This window comes from Hylaeus volcanicus, chromosome 6 (genome assembly GCF_026283585.1).
Source record: "Hylaeus volcanicus isolate JK05 chromosome 6, UHH_iyHylVolc1.0_haploid, whole genome shotgun sequence".
NCBI lineage: Eukaryota > Metazoa > Arthropoda > Insecta > Hymenoptera > Colletidae > Hylaeus > Hylaeus volcanicus.
Genome location: NC_071981.1, coordinates 7613654 through 7631498, shown reverse-complemented (window position 1 = coordinate 7631498; position 17845 = coordinate 7613654). Strand labels below are relative to the sequence as shown.

The 17845-nt window shown below is 37.6% G+C and overlaps 1 protein-coding gene across 1 annotated transcript in view; it reads right to left on the bottom strand.

The window, feature by feature from the left end:
- Nucleotides 1-1009: 1009 nt before the first annotated feature.
- LOC128878500 (ras-specific guanine nucleotide-releasing factor 2-like) overlaps nt 1010-17845 on the bottom strand; it is a 40879-nt gene continuing 24043 nt past the window's right edge. Inside the window, exon 24 of the mRNA XM_054126752.1 lies at nt 1010-17743. Within this exon, the coding sequence (XP_053982727.1) occupies nt 17525-17743 (219 nt within the window). The 3' untranslated portion in view covers nt 1010-17524. The remainder of the gene's footprint in view (nt 17744-17845) is intronic.

Sequence of the window (17845 nt, the reverse complement as noted above, 5' to 3'; positions counted from 1 at the left end):
AATTTCCGACTGCTGACATATACAGCCACCAGATACATTATGAATGGAAGGATGGAATCATTAATGCACGGCGTACAGAAATGGAGGCCTTAAATAAGCAGCTGACATTAAAGAAAAAGTAATGCTTTCATCCCCTTGACATTTTCCTCGTCCCTCATAAAAGCACAAGAGCCCAACTCTTATACGTAATATTCTGTTAATAATATATAATATTCTTTAAGAAAAATTAGAACACGTCTCAGCTTCGCCATTTTCGAGATTTCGCGAATTTTCCCAACACCGCAGCGTTTGCCATTCGTATTCGTTCACAGATTGGTGAATCCCAGACTGTAATTAGAACATGCAAGCTTTGGGAGTCCCTTCGTGCACGTCGATAGCGGTTGACGTATCGTAAACCCTCGTTGGAGTACATCTGCGAAGGATTTCGGTTGATCCTTGGAAACTTGGCTCGGGGTTTCTCGAATTACGTTACCTACGTATCGCTTCTTGCGTGTCTCACCTGAACTCCTTAAACTGCATAATGGGCGGAAACGTTACATCCGGAACGTCTAAACACATTTCACCGTTCGATTCAATTTTCTCCTGCTAAATTCTGATTCTGAAGGCAAATCTTCTTGGCAGAAATAAGCCACGCGTTAATTGATTTTTAGCAATCTAGGCGTGCGCATCAATAAGACAGCTCTATTTTTTCAAATTTTTAGGAAATTAAAAAAAAAATGGTTTGAAGTTCAGATTTTTGACATTTTTAACATTTTCTTTTTCATGTCATAGCATAGGTACCTAATTATGAAATTATGTCGTTCCGGATTTCATCCTTCTTTTCCAGAGTGGTGGGGGGAGGATTAATTTTTGGAGCTACCTCCTTATTGCACCCTGTTCTAAAAACACCTGAAATTTAAGGGATTTTTCGAATGAAGAGAACAAAATTTTCTTTTAAACACGTGATTATTTTATTTTTAAGATATTTGGCAATACAAATAAAAAATGCAGAATACAAAAAATTGTAAAATTAGTGCAAAATTCATTCGTCTTCCTGCTCGACATTTTCAGTTTTTCTAGTGACCGGAGCTGCCTTCTTATTGCGCCACGAAAAAAAGGAATTCTTTAAATCCGTTATTATGTTCTAACTATAATTGAAATAGTTTTCTACTTTTTTATAGTAATGCACCAAAAACTGCATTCTAATATCAGCCTGTTATTTCACCTTTCCTCACTTACAGGTTTGCAACGTATCTTAACACAAAAATTTACATATTAAGTTCAATACTTGTAAAATTATTCTTTGTTTAAAATTAAGATGCGTATTTAAAACCTGAAAACAAATTTTTTATTTAACGCTTTGACGAGTAAGCATCTTGGGGAAATACACACGATTTATGAGTAAGCTTTATTCCATAACATAAACAATATTGTATTTCTTACATATATTTGACTGTATACTTTAATACATGAACCAGTAAGAAATTGTATATATGTTATTTATTTAATAATAATACTATATGTATTGTACATCATATTCATTGTTAAATGGAAGTGTGGTCTGAATATTTTTTATGTCATTATTTGATAAAATATTTAAAACACCAAAATACAATGTACTTTATCAGACAAATCAAAGGATCAATAATAAACCTACCAATATTTCCTCTGTACCTATTACTACCGTAATTGTCAAATGACTAGTCTTAAACATTCTTTCCACAATTGAATACAAGTGTATACAAATATATTTCACGTGTTACTAAATTGTTCACGCATAGAACAATTGAATATAATTTATATATGTAGGACTTGGGATGATCGAGGGCGGCGAATAAATGAGACGTGTTAGAAATTAGAACATAAGATATATTTTAGAACATATAATTGAAGAAGTATATATAAAAACAGGTTGACGCAACCGTTACATCGCACAACGAATAAAAGTCTACTCTAAAGGGTCGCACAGATTACTCTGACGTGACGTGATCCCGCGTCATAAGACGCGTGATATGAAAATCTAACATAGGGTTTTGCATGGCGACGTTCACATTAATTTGACGTGACGTGGGCTGACTCCATCTGACGCGACACGCGTGTTCCCACGTGGGCCCACGGAATAAGACGCGTGGTTAAAATCTAATATAGGGTTTTGCATGGCGACGTTCACGTTACTCTGATGTGACGTGGGCTGATGCTATCTGACGAAATGTGCGTTCTGACGCGTCAGGAGCACATCAAAACTACTACATTTTTCGTGAGCGTTGGAAGGCGTCAGAAGACTTGAGTGTTTTCTAGGAACCTGTTTTTCATTTTTAAGAGATAAACTAATTTAAAAAACAAAAACTACACTAAAAAGTATAAAATAATTTTTAGTTAATTTATATAAATTATATGACCAGTAATTTATATGAGCAGCTCTAGATATAATTGGTTATAAAAGTATGAGAAAATGCAGTGAAAAGTATGAAATAATTTCTATTTAAACTGCATTCTTGTCAGCTTTTCATGCATTTGATTAGATATAAAATGCAGCATATTAAATACAAAAACATAATTTTTCTTGTACTTGAAATGATTAAACATATTGAAATAATAAATAAAATTATTAAATCTGATCTTAAGGAATTTTAATAAGAAAAATTATTAGTATTATTATTGTTATGCACGATCTTTATTTGTACTGTAAACAAATGTTTAATATCGTTATTAAACGTTAAACGTTATTAAATCTCGCACGGCTAGGTTGGTGTTGACAAACTGGACAACTACACGTCTGAAGTAGTTAACATCGCCTACCGCGATACCTCTTCGACATTGCAAAAAAAAAGTGTTCCCTCGCAAGGAACATACCATTGAAATTTTGTTGGTACGTTTGGCCTGCGGACGAGAAAAGGTTATTTTTGAGATTTAACGTATTTCGAGTCTTTAGCGTTGAATGGTTTTTAGAATCTCTAATACCCGTTTCGACCTCAATAACCGAAGTGCCATAAATTCAGAATTATCAAAGGATTCATTATTTCTGACAATTTCTCATTGCTGACGTGGGCCCACATAGCCTGTTCCCACGTCACGTCACGTCAGAATAATCTGTGCGACCCTTAAGTCGTTTGCCTCGAACAAAACGGCAACGCGCGCCACGATATCTCGCGAAGCCGCCCGAAAAACGTCGAATACATCTATCATTCGATCGATATTTTCACGGAACGAAACATAACCTTCCTTCATATATTGCATATAAGAACTACATTCGAACGTTTGAAAATGATCACTTTGTTCAGCGTTAATGCCTCAGCACGAGTACTGTTTCCACGCACCAATGGCGACCAATTTCAAAGATGACGTCGAGGTTACGACTTTCATTGCGCGGATAATGCCTCCGGAGCTCGCGATGAAAAGAACCGGGGCCTGTCGCAAAAGCGCTCCCGGCCAGGAAACCGCGAAATCGTTAAGAGAAAATACCGTGAGCTCCTAGCCGCGGGTAAATGGATTGTTATAATAAGTTTGAAAGTAACGCGTCACCATCGGTTGATACCAGTTTCGCATGGAACGAGGTAGAAAGGACAGACGCGCAATAATCCGACGGGCTCTCTTCAAAGATCCGACCATCCGCCTCCATTGTTGTCGGACTCGTTTAAACGCGAGCGCGAAGGAAATCTGTTTCTTCTTCTTTTCGTTTGTCTTGGACGGTTTTCAGGTTGACGTTTGCAATTATGATACCGCCAGGGGATGATACCGAGTGTAAGGTTCGTTGAAACACGAATCCGAGGCGGTGTAACGATACCTTCGTCTTTTGGAGCAATTTACAGATGGAGAGAAAGGTTGCGTGTTGGTGTTTGTCTGTTTGATGGACTTGGATACCGCTAGGAAGATGTCTCGATCGTCAGGAGAGCGATCATCTTGGTTTTGATAGGGAAAAGGGTTTATTTTGGTGGGAGCAATCTCATTTGTTTTTTTAAATTTTTATAATTGTACTTTATCACGCCATAACTTTGTACTGGTTAGACTTACGAGATTTCTGCAAGAGTCTTTTTTTGGAGAGCATTCAATTTCCTTTAAGGATATACCGTTTCATAATGTTTCTGTTATTTCATTCTTAAAATATAAAAATCCGAATGCAAAAAGGTCTCTTAAGTGCTGAGAATTGAGATAGAGGGTTAATATTTTTAAAAAATTTCCTTCTAGTTATTTCAAAGAATTAAAGAACATAGGAACATTAAAATTCGAAAATCGCACGTTTAAGAACCACCCTAATATCAAATATGTTTCTTCCATTGTCGTAACACTTTTGTAGTTCGTTTTTAACAAAGCCGGATTAAAATTACTTTTAGTTTATTACATACATTCATTCCAAAGATTAAAATTGTATACTACACAAACACCTACATTAAATTGATGAAAAAAGCTACTTTAAATTACTGTTATTAACAAAAATTACACCGTTAACAATATGTTAATACACCACATTAATTTTATACTAACGAAACGTGTAAATTGAATTAATGGAACAATTACTATAAATCACTGGTATTAATAAAAATGGCACTATTAACATGTTAATACCCTACATCAATATACAATTTTATACTAAACAAACGTCTAAATTGAATCAATGGAACAATTACTATAAATTACTGCTATTAATAAAAATGGCACTATTAACATGTTAATACCCTACAATTACGTGTTTCCTTACCTTCACAGCATTTTACTCTCATCCGTTGATTCCTGTGAAAGGGAAGCGAAATACCAAAATGAAAATTCCAAAGACGTACGAAAAATCGAACTTATTTTAGTTCCAATTAGCATGACGAAAAGTAACGAGACATCTTGAGAGACAGCACCATAACATCGATCCTGAAACCGTCGACGCAAAGAGTTTGATTAATGGATAATTATAATAAAATTACAGTGACAGGTTACAGAAGAATATTTTCTATTTAATGTATACAGATCGAAGATATAAAATGTTTGATAAACAATAGACAGCATTAACGATTAAGGTATAGTCTTCAAATTCATATTTGAATAGACGTTGGCCTTTCATTTTTATTTTTTCATTGATTCTTGAAGGAAAGTAATCTGCTCCCGACCCTATTCGCTTCTCAGCTTACAAACATATGCAACATTGAAGTTCTTGATTGAATCAAAGATAACACACAGTATAACAAGGGAGTTTACAAATACACGTTAAGGAAGATTACTATCACTTTATTTTTTTTTTATTTCTTCCTTTGATTCAACTTTACGAGCCACTTTTCACAGTCGCAGTAGTCATTGACGCTTACATCGAGTTTTATTATTAACTTTCGAGAGACTTGAGAGAGAAATGTCGAAACAGCGGAGAAATCGAAGATAGAGATATGTTAAATCAGTTCCTTGCGCTGGGTTCAACGTCGGCAGTAGAACCTCAATAAATATCCCATTCGTTACGTTTATATTGATTAATTAATTCAATTCGAGTAATTAAATTTTTCACTTACTGGATTTAATAAATTATTTGGTGGAATAAATTGGAAAATATAAAAACTGTTATTTTAATATTCCTCATTGTAGGAATTTTCGAGCCTTGTTTTTCCGAAATTATCAAGGTTCCACTGCAACATTCGAAAATTGTTACTACACAGAAATCGTAAAAAATATTCCGTTGTGGTTTATAATAATATTTCACAGAATATTGTAACTAAATTAAATGCTAGTAACTGGATCGTACTTTACATTTGCAATCGCACGGTAAAAATAATTCACTGCAAACGATATCCTCACATATTTTTAAATTTGATTGAAACTGTAATATTTCCTACAAGGAAATAAAATTCATTTGATACGATTGTTACGTATACAGAAACTCGCTGTTTGTTTCCGAAGCTCGCGTTCATCAATTTTATTTTATCTACCCTCCTGGAATTTGGAGCCCGGTCTCCCTGGAGTGCATCCTGCAGCTGTATACTCTTAACATCATCTTCGACTTGCGTTGCGTGGGAAGACTTCTTATCTACCCTTTCCCAGGGAACGCAGCTGCTCACCTCAGAGCCACGAAAATCCTAACCGTCAGATTTCCAAATATGGAAATCACCGACGGATCCCCACCAACATTTAGGGGTATATAAACCCACGATTTTCGTTGCTCGAGGGATTAGAACGATAGAGTTACGTAGAGTCACATCACGTCCATCGTTGCAGAGTGTGCTTTAGTGAGATCGGGCTTCAGTTTCCCTTTCGATCAAGTTAACCTTATAGATCCGCGAAGACGGTTTTCATCTATTACGGCATTTAGAATCACACTCGACCCCCGCATCGCCAGTGCGTTAACACCGTGCAACAATTAGGTAATTAAATTCAACGTTTACTACACACGACCGCGACAACACAACACTGCACATTTGTAACTTAGTATAGTTATTCTGAATATATATATTCTTTCGTGTAAATTCAAAGTTTCCTAAGTCAATTACTAAACCTTCACGATATAACAACCAATCCTAGCCTGTGTAACGATCCCACAACATAATAACTTTGCCGCTCGAGTTATTATTCAATTAAATTAATAAGTTGCGAGGCTTTATCCGCGACGCGTAGTATTCGTCAACGATACGATTTAAGCTCAGTGTATTCAACCCGAATTCCCTAATTCAACCTATCCTGCGGTTACCCTTTATTGGGAGATACCGATTCCTGCTAGCTATCTGACTTCGTGCCAGAGTCGCTGCACTTTTTCCAACAATCTCACAATTGGAACCTTACCCTACTGTTACCCTTAACTGGGAGATACCGATTCCTGCAGCTATCTGACTTAACGTCCGAGGCGTCTGCATTTGTCTCCAATAACCAACAACCAAACACCCTAACCTACGGTTACCCTTTACTGGGAGATACCGATTCCTGCAACTATCTGACTTCACGTCAGAGTCGTCTGCATTGTCTAATCTATCCTCAGCCTTCGGCACCATTGATACACAATAATTAATCGTATTGGTTCAATTCTCAAATCTATCCCACTCGCTGGGCTCACACGCGCGTCGCTATCGCCCTGGCTCATAACGATGTTTAATAATTCAGATGAAAATCATATTGGTAACAGTGAAAATTGAAACGTTAATGCGTGCACTATATTTTACAGCAGTGCTCGGAATTAGTTTCACATTTCGAGCCGACACCTGAGGCACCGCCCACTGTACCCCTACTACCACTCTAGGCTCGACGACTGAGCCGCGATCGCGGGCGTGACGCATGTCTCAGGGACGTCCGACGATAGATATGTCTGGTTCCATCCGCGTGATTAAAAATTTCCTTGCGCTGTCAGTACTTTTAATTTTCACAGATAATTAAAGTTATTAATATTACGTTAAAGCTATAAATTATATATACATATAATAATAATAATTTATGATATAATAATGGCAATTTTATCAATAGCTTTTCATATCATCCAAGAGTTACTATTATTAATGCATTATTACGCATTTTCTTTAAAGTGGTTTCCTCTATAGGCCTATTCCATGAAACATTAATAAGATCGATAATAATATATGGCAAGAAAATTGAAATCAAAATTATAAACGTATTAATTTTCATTTGATCTTCTTGGTCGTCTGCACGATTCTACAAGGGATGGTATAACACATATATGAAGATGGTATATAAAAGTTACTGACAAAATTGCAATTATTCTATCATACATTATTGTTATTATATATACATATAAAAGATGTATATAGACCTAAACATAATATTAATAATTTCAATTAGCTGTGAAAATAAAAAATACTGACAGCGCAAGGAAATTTTTAACCACACGGATGCGTCACGCCCGCGATCGGCGGCTCGACCATCGAGCCTAGAGCGGTAGTGGGGGTTACAGTAGGCGGTGCCTCAGGAATCGGTCTGCAACGTACAACTAATTCCGAGCACTGTTTTACAGTTTTGAATTACGATAACATTATGCTGCGCGCGATATCGAATAGTAAATACCGTGCGTTTTGGGAAATTACAGAAAGCATAAAATTATGATCCAGTTACTTATCAATAAATAAATTGAAATGTTTACCTTAGGCTACGTGTAATTACAGCGAATATGTTGTCTCTGTGTTATCATTTTGTTTTATTTAACAATTTGCCCTGCAAATTGCGTAACCGAAATTATCATAACTTTCGCTCTGGCGAAAAGCACATGATTTAATCGTCGACACCATTCGTTAGGTATCTAATGGTGGATATTTAGTTAACATTTACTCACAACCAGCTGATGATTTGTGATCGATATTGTTCTGCTTACGTTAACTATTCTAAAGGAACGCCATTGTACCTCACAAACACGAGCTCATACGTTCGCAGACGCACCCACACATTCGCAAATCTTAAACTCTTACCCTGACTATAGTTATCGTTATTAGAGATTTCGAATACATGTCTTATGCAACTTTTAGTGCACGAAAAATAAGTATTCCGTTAAGTATACGTTCGTAGTCTGTAGATGTTTATGCATTTATGACAAATGAAAATATGGACGTGCACAAATCCAACAAAATATAAAATATTAATGTACATGCTATACAGTTTAGAAGATATACTTTTATTTAAGGGAGGAGTCGTTTTTTTTTTAAATGAGAGTCACCATTTTGTTAAATGTAAATTTAAATTGTTCATAGTGGTATAGGTGAAAATTACATTCATGTACATTAATCTCTCCTTTTGTTTTTTATTTTACATAAACACGACACAACCAATGATCAGGGTGGTCAATTGTATATTACAATCTATTTTTAAATAATAAACAGTATAATCATTATGCATTGTAAAATTTCATAAAAATTCATACATATTCATACATAACATATGTTTAAAAATTATTTTTTTGATTTTCTTAATTTTTTTTGGATTTTTTAGTACTCCTGAAAAGAGGCTTCCTGGTAAATTGTGATCACTGGTTCAACAAATATCGAACTTTTGAAAAAAGAAACGCTCTTTCTTGGTTTTATACTCATAACTTTCTTGATAATGGTCGAAATTCAATTGTTTTGTTTTCAAAACTTTCGTTTTATATAGCCTTTACAGAGAAAAATAAGAAAAAAATATTTAAAGTGTTTTTACTGGAGATTTTTGAATTTTAAGTTTTCAATCGTGTTTTTAAGATTGTGTGTATCCTTCGATTTTCTTGAAGATTTTCTAGTTTAAACTTCTATCCATCTTGCAACTTTTAAGCCCGGTCCGGTGGTGGGCCTTCCATAATTACTATTTTTTTTTCGATTTTTAGAAATTAAAAAATTTTTGTCTTACTATCATTTATTATCAGTACGGATTTTTCACACTATACACTTTTTCTTTACTTATTATGAACTTATTATAGATTGATTTCGACATTATTTGTTCTTTTCGAATTTCGACCACTATTAAGAAAGTCTTGAGCATAAAACCAACAAAGAGCAGTTTGAAAATTCTATATTTTTTGAACCAGTGACCAAAAACATCTCAAAATTTATCAGGAAGCCTCTTTTGAGGGATGCTAAAAAATACCCAAAAAATTAAGAAAATAAAAAAAATTTTCCCGTAAGTTGCATATTTCAATATGTAATACTCTTTCTCTGAATGAACTTCAAACATTGCCATAAAAAACCGATATTTGTGGCCTATAAAAAAACAACTCTCACCTCAAGTTTCAATTACATTTCCGTACCTCTAAAAACATGAATTTGCATAAACACCCAGTGATTATCCGTTTCCTCGTTACCTCAAAAACTGCGCTATCTTAACATCGGATACGAAACGTTCAAAAATAAAATCGCGCGCATCCTGTTTCGTTAGAAACGGTCTCGCTGAAGTTTAAACCAAACATAACTTCCCCCTTTCCATCAACCTCGCGCTATCAAACGGAACGCGATTTGTTCGGTTCCCGTGAATGCCGCTGGTAAAATCCCTGAAAACTAACGACCCAAATTGAAACACCATCTCGATGAAATATTCTGAAGTTACCGGCGATTCGAAACATTAAAAGTGAATCGCATGTTTCAGCTTTTCCGCGCCGCGCGCGCTCCAAAGCACGTGTGCACCGCTGCCCTATTCACTCGCCGCGGTGTTTTGCAATTTCTTTTTGGCCAAGCGAAACGTGTATCCGTTTGTACCTTTTGTGCCTGGCCGTATCTGGTCGGACTTTCCCGCGAAGCTCGGAGCCGCAACGGAGTGTTTCAAGATTTAACGATGCGTAACGTAAACGTCTGAAGCGAATTCTTTTCGTCGATGCTTATTCATAAATAATCGCGAACGATCATAGTTGTGAGTGCGGCAAAAAAAAAAGGGTGCACGATTCAGTGCAAAACGGGGCAAACCCTTTGAAACGGATGAGTTGGGAATGCGTAGTAAAAGAGAGTTTAATTTGTAATAAATCAGTGCTCGGAAATTTTCAAAGTTACTGCGAAATGTTGTATTGCGTTAAAGTATATAATTAGCGAGTAATGTGAAATATTCTTCGCTTAGTGTTTGATATTTGCATTGAACTCTAATTTAATTTCCCTGTAGGGTGTCCTATTGCACCTTTCATTAACAGTTATTAAAGTTTGATATTCAGTTACTCTTAGTATTCAATTACTCTTCAGTATATTTTTGCTTTCATTGTTAATGGAGGAAATAAAACTCGCATTGGATAGTCTGGACATTTCAGCGTGAGGCGAGCACGGAAAATACATGGCACAGTAGCGCCGATAGTTCATACTCTCGCCGTGCGCTGAAACGTGGCGCTCACTACTGGACTACTACTATTTAACAGAGGCGCAGTGGCGTTTCAGGGAGTCCCAATGGCGCCTCAGGGACACCCAGTGGCACCTCAGAGAGACCCAAAGGCGCAATAGTGTCACGCGAATGTTCAGTGGCCCCGGAGGGACACTCAGTGACGCAACAGAGGCGCAGTGGTACTTCGGGGACAGCATGGTCATTTCAGCATGAGGCGAGCACGGAAAATACGTGGCACAGTGGCGCCAATAATTCCTACGCTCGCCGTGCGCTTGAACGTGGCACTCACTTCTGGGCTACTATTTAAAAATTGACTAGATTGAGTACAGTGTCTTTAGAAATGAATTAATATCACATCATTCTGGCTTTCCTTAAGATACGTATGCTCTACAAGTAAGACAAGTAATTTAAATCTTTGTACAATATAATGTTGTTTTCTGTTGTGACTCTACAGCCATGAGATTATCGAGCTTATTGCAAAGAAATCAAAGGATAATATTACATAATTTATTAAACTATCAGAGTATCATTCCAAATATTTCAAACATTCCAAATATTTTCAAAATATAGACGTCAAGGGCACAAGGTAGATAAATTTGTTCAAATTTGTCAAGGCATCCCTAACAACAATTTCTTTATCCAAGAAAAATTCATCTGAAATTTAAAGAAACATCGAAGAAAGAAATTCGTTTGATTGTCTTTAGACGTGATGGAAAGACAGCTGAGCAAGCCTGTGTGTTGATTAACATTCATGTCGATTTAGCATTTTTGCATTCGCTCAAAAATAATTGGCTGCAACTTTAAACATGGCCTACTTTATCGGCGCACATGTACGGAAGGGTCTGAGCTGCGTCAGGTGTTTTTGTTACAGTACAGATCACGTATTCCCGCAAGTTTTGATTGCCTCTGAAACTTTTGTACGGCAGCAAGCTACCGGAAATTCGTCAGGGCGAGTAATGCAATTCTCGCGAGTTCGCGGCGATAAAATTATTCGACATCTGTGCCCCTGCCTCGACGGCTCGGGAATTTTACATTCCTCTTCGTCGAATCGAAACGATTCCATTTCATTCTCCTTTATTAAATTTGTACAACTTCTCCCTAATAATATATTTTTAAAGATCATTTAGCAGTAACACTTTTATTTTAACTTTTCTTGATTCGAATGCCAAGTGAAAAATTTGTATTTTATTTAAATTGAAAAAGACATCGTTTTGGTATATAAAATCAACAGTGCTAAATTTACAGAATTAACAAACAAAAAATAATTAAATTATCAACAAACTTTACATTTTGAAATACCTCTCATAATCTACATATATAAAAGAATCCTGACACAAATTAAATGCAATGTTTTAGTATATAGGTTTTCTCAAAAATATTGTTTGTTTATTTAGTTTCAACGTTGCAAAGAAATGTTTCGAACGCAATATGAATGAATGGTTTAAAATTGGCAGATATGTTACAAGTAAAAGCTCTCTTTCTCTACTCTGTAAGTACCTAATTTATGGTTGTATATGAAATAGATTCCTTCAATAGTTACATTCTAATCTTAGTACTCTAGCCAACGACTTACGAATAGTTTGAGAATTTTTAATTATCGACAATATTGTTTTTCTACTCCATTTATGCAACATAGTGACACCAAGTCTTCTGACTTCTAGTTTACAGACATGATTAACTTTATGTATTTATATATTTGCAATTATACATTTACATGTAACTCTTCCTTGCTCGTCAAGATTTATTAACAACTGGAATGGTTATTTGGAACAGTCTAAATTGTTATGTACTATATGTATACGTGTATTATTGTTTAAATAATAAAGAAAAGTCTACAGTAACACAATATCACAATGTGCAATAAATTCCACAAGACATGATAATCCTTTAATAATTATTAAAATAAGAATTTAAGAGAATTTAAGAGATTATAATAATTCTTCACCACATTTTAAAAATATGAATTAAAAAAGACATCAAAGCAATCAAACTGAAGAGTTTTATCCATCCTCTATAGGGGTCGTTTCTAAATATACTATAGCTATACAGTCAGTAAAATTTATATCCACTGTTACCGACAAGATTATACAGAAATTATTTCTATATTGATTCCTTACGTTTTATGGAAGATTGAGTGAAAGTTGTATTTAGAATTAACCGAGAAATTCACCAAATGCATCCGTTGCAATTTAAACACTTAACGTCGTACTTTAAATGTAACTTTCATACACACTCGACTAGAAAATATTCTTCTATGTGGTTATACGAATCTTAAAATGATTGATACGTTTTAGGATATGCGAAAACTTTGAGTATTTCTACAGTTTCAATCGTTTCGTTAATTGAAAACAAATTGGCACGTGATTGCAATTGTTAATTTGGGAAAGAGATTGTCCTTTATATCAGTGACAGGTGTGATTAGAGTAAAAGTGGGCGCCATGATTATTTCAGCGCACGGGGAGCGCGCGAACTAGTGGCGCCACTAGTTTCTAAGTTCATCGTGCGCTGAAGTAATCATGGCGCCTAGTGTTGTATTAGAAGAATAAAAGATGTTTGTGTTATCATGATTGCCCCGTATTTGAAGTTACGAAGGAATTACGTTAATTACACACAGATCTAGACTGACATTTTTAATGCCACGTAGAATTATTTTCGAAGAAATCTCGAATACACAGCCGATAGAACAATGATTACTTTTAATTTTATTATAGTACTGATTGTAACCACGGCAAGCTCCACCAAAGTAATTTGTTCCTCGTTCCGAAATCATCAGAATAAAAATGTTCTTTTAATAAGAGCCCCATACATATGAACACAAGTTATCAAGATATTTTATATCCTTATTGTCAGAGACAATAGTATATAATTATTCCACTTCTTATATTTCGCATCCGTAAATGAATCTTACTTGTATTATTTAAACGATTAATAACGAAATCGGAACTTCATAATCAGGTACTTAATTCCTGACACGTAAAAGTATTTCAGGCGAGTTTCCTGATTGGTAGACTAAAATTGCTCGCGTGCTCCTGTGGTAATATAATCAGAATCGTTTGCACGGATTGCATAAACAATTCCATCATCGACGAATATATTTATTCATCCACGGACCATTTAATCGTTTTTCCATTTTAACAGCAAATTCATTCGCAGTTGGCGAATTTATCAATATTAAAGTTCATGCATGGTTTACGAAGCGACACGCTTCGTATTTACAATAGGTAATTCTTCTTCGTCGCGGATATTTATACAAGGTAAATAGTAACTTAAAAATACGACTGTAATTGAATCAAATTCAACCAGCCGCTGAAAGCTGGCGTGACGCGTCTGCGCGGGAGAGACACGTGACGCGCCTTGAGGGCGGAGCGAGTGCTGGACAACGTAGTGGGGGGTTACCGTTCGATGACCTCGAGCAGCCAATTGAGTTTGACTCGACTACACCTCAAGATATACACGTCGGTTGTCGAAAAGTGGCTCGCTGACGTATTTGATAAGTTCCTCGCGTAAAACATTTGCAGAAAATCTTTCTGAACACGCTGCACGTGGTCCTCGCGCCATGTTCTTTCTCTCGAGACTCAACGTGCAAACGTAGTAAAGCTATGCACATCTGGAAGTTGTGATTTCATTAAATAATATAAATTAAACAAAGTCAGAGTCGAATATAAAAATATATTGCACATCTATGAGTCTCTAATTTGGAAAGTAACAACAGAAATGATGTCCCATTGTCTTTTCTATAGTTAAATAAATTGTTATAAGAAAAAGAGTATTTTTTCTGAGTTGATCGAATCTTTGTAACAAATAGTATTATATTATCTGACAAGGGAAAAATATGGAAGGTTATTTTACATTTTTTAAGCGAATCACGTGTGCTTAAAAGTACACAACCCTCTTAATTATTCGAGTACTGTTACAGTTTAATTTGGCAAGCACTTCTTTTCAATAAACTCGTCACCGTGTATAGAGAAATTCGGATTGAAGGTGATACTTTGTTTTTGTTGGTGTTACGTGCAACGATTCGCACGGCTCCCGTAACGCGACGATACATACATAATCCATTTAGTTCAATTAATAATTGTCTTATTTTAACGCGTCGATATGCACAACAACGGCCTCGATAATACCGTTATGGGACAGTAACGTCGATAGCGTAATCAAGAAAAAGTTTAAAACGAATGTTCTCAATCTACGATTGACCACATTCAGTGGTGATATGCGCGTTTTCAGTGTAAAGTCGAACCTTCCACACGAAACGAAGTCGAGAGTATACTAGAAGCTGTACAATCTTAACAAGCTATACAATGTTATTTTACATATATCTCGTTACTAGTAAAACTTTTACACAGATACACGACGGTACGATTGGAAATACACTCTTTCTCGAACGAGAATAAGAAAACTTTTCCTGGAATCACAAACTGTAACAAATTATCACCGTGAACGTGGGGTCTCAGTAAAGGTAATCTAACGATTGTACACGTTCTTTTTGTTGCTGAAACGTCCACTTTCACGGTAACGCGTATAATAATTTTCAACAAATAATACGCATTCCTTCGAAATGATCAGTCAATTTAGTTGGAATAAAAACGGCCGAATCTCGAGGAAAATGAACGTCCACGAATAAGGTCTGACTGAAGTCATCATCTCATTACGCTACTGATTGTCAAATACAATTTCCAATCTCCAACGAAATCGGTGCCTCGTTTGGTATCCCATTTGGACTTGCCGTTCGATGAGTAATACTGCTCATATTGAGTTAACTGAAAATCAGCGATCTATATCTCTTCAACTTCGACTTTCAACCTAACCTCCACGTCAACGTGGATCGTCGAAAGTCATCGTCGATAGTGTCCACCCATTTAACGTCGCCTCTGGACGAGGTCTACAATCTCAGTAACAGTAATCAGTACAGTATAACAAAATAAATAAGAATATCTCGTGGTATCGTTTGTACACTTTCCCCTGTGCAGGTACTCAAAACAATCCTGCGCTCCAACGAAAATTCTCAAAGCTTCAATCGATCATGTTTCAAGATTAGTGCGGTCTAATTGTGGCTGAGCACCTAGAAATCTTTCAGTAGATGGTTGGCAGGCAAACTGGTGGCGTTAAAGAGAGATGTAGTGGCAGCAGAGGGAGAATTGACCAATAGTAAACAAACAGTGATTCTACCGTAGAGTTGCAACATTTAAATGGGAACACCGTTATTTATGGTTCTATGAAATGTTCCATAATGTGTATACCACAGCGAAATGCAATGACCTCACTTGAAAATTCGATGGCGCTACGCTAATGGAGCAGTGGTGCCTCAGGGAGACCTAGTGGCACTTCAGAGAGGGGCAGTGGCGCCTCAGAGAGGCGTATTGCCACCTCAGTGAGACCCGAAGGCACAGTGGTGTCACACGGATGTCCAGTGACGCCTCAGGGACACCCAGTGACGCAACAGAAGCGTAGTGGCGCCTTAGGGACACCCAGTGACACAACAGAAGCGCAGTGGCGTCTCAAGGAGACCCAATGGCACAGTGGCGCCTCAGAAACTCCCAGTGACGCAACAGAAGCTCAGTGGAGCTTCAAGGACACCCAGTAGCGCATTAGAGAGGCACACTGGCGCCTCAGGGAGTCCCAGTAGGGCCTTAGGGACACCCAGTGGCGCAACAGAGGCGCAGTGGCACCTCAGGAAGATTGAATGCCGCAGTGGCGCCTCAGGGACACCCGGTGACGAAACAGAGACGCAGCGACGCCTCAGGGAGTCTCAGTGGCGCCTCAGGGACACCCGGTGACGAAACAGAGGTGGAGTGGTTACTTTAGGGACACCCAGTGAGGCAACAGTAGCGCCTTAGGGACATCCAGTGGCGGCTTAGTGACACCCAGTGGCGCAACAGAGGGGCAGTGGCGCCTCAGAGGGAGCCAATGGCACAGTGGGGCCTCACGGGGACCCAATGGCACAGTGGCGACTCCGAGAGGAGCAGTGGCACCTTAGGGACACCCAGTGACGCAACAGAGGCACAGTAGCGCCTCAAGGCCATCTAGTGGCGCATCAGAGAGGCACAGTGGCGCTTTAGGGATACCCAATGGCGCATCAGAGAGGCGCAGTGGCACCTCAGGAAGTGCAGTGCACCCAATAGTGCAGTGGCGTCACAGGAACACCCAGTGGCGCCTCAGAGAACCTCAGTGACGCCAACACGTATCTTTGTAGTCCCACCAGTTTGCGCGCGCCCCGTGATCTAAAGCTTTCGTGTTGCACAGCCCTGCTCTAACCGATCGACATGTCTGTAAACGTTTCCTCTTCCCCTTCACTCTTGAATTCGACGCGTTGAGATTCGCGAGTCCAGTTGTAGGAAGCACGGACGTTACTGTGACGACAAACAGAAGTGGACGGGGTTGAAAACGCATTGGCTCATGTCCGAACGACGTCGTCTATGTTACTCGCGAAAAACATTGGACATCTACATTGAAAGAAACTCGATGAACCGGATACACTTGCAGGTTAGGCTCTGGATTACAACATTAGCGTAACATTGACCCCGTTCCCCGTTAAAATCATTGAATAATCAACGTCAAAAGTTTCCGACTTTTTTCGTCTTGACATATTCTCTGCTTCGAACTATCGTTCGTCTCTGTGTACCATAATCGCAAGGAGATTAACTCGCGCTCGTCAAAAGTGTTTAAAGCCTATAATTGCCTTTTTCTTTCTTTTTGGCAACGATTGAAATTCAAAATTCAATATGGACCTTCTTCGCGTCTAGGTGTCTTACTCTAGAAAGTAGCTTGAGGACAAGGAATAATTACGTATCGATTACCATTTCGTGGAGCCTGACGTTTATCTTCATTTCGTGGGCGTGTTGCTCACGGAGGATGGCAGATTAATTAAGGTTGAACTACTTAGCCTGGATGTCCTCGGCTCGATCTCCAGCGACATGCGGTACAGGTCCTTCTCGTTCAGGAGCAACGAAGGGTCCAGCAGGTAGTTCGACACCTTTGTTATTAGTTCGATCTTGTACGGCGTTTGCTGGAAGTGACGTATCTCGCGGATCACGTGAGCAATCTGAAACATTAAAGACAGGAACAATTTTAGATCTAATTATACTTTAATGAGAATAGATTTAGGGACTGTGTTAGGAATTTATTTATTGTGACTGGCACATCT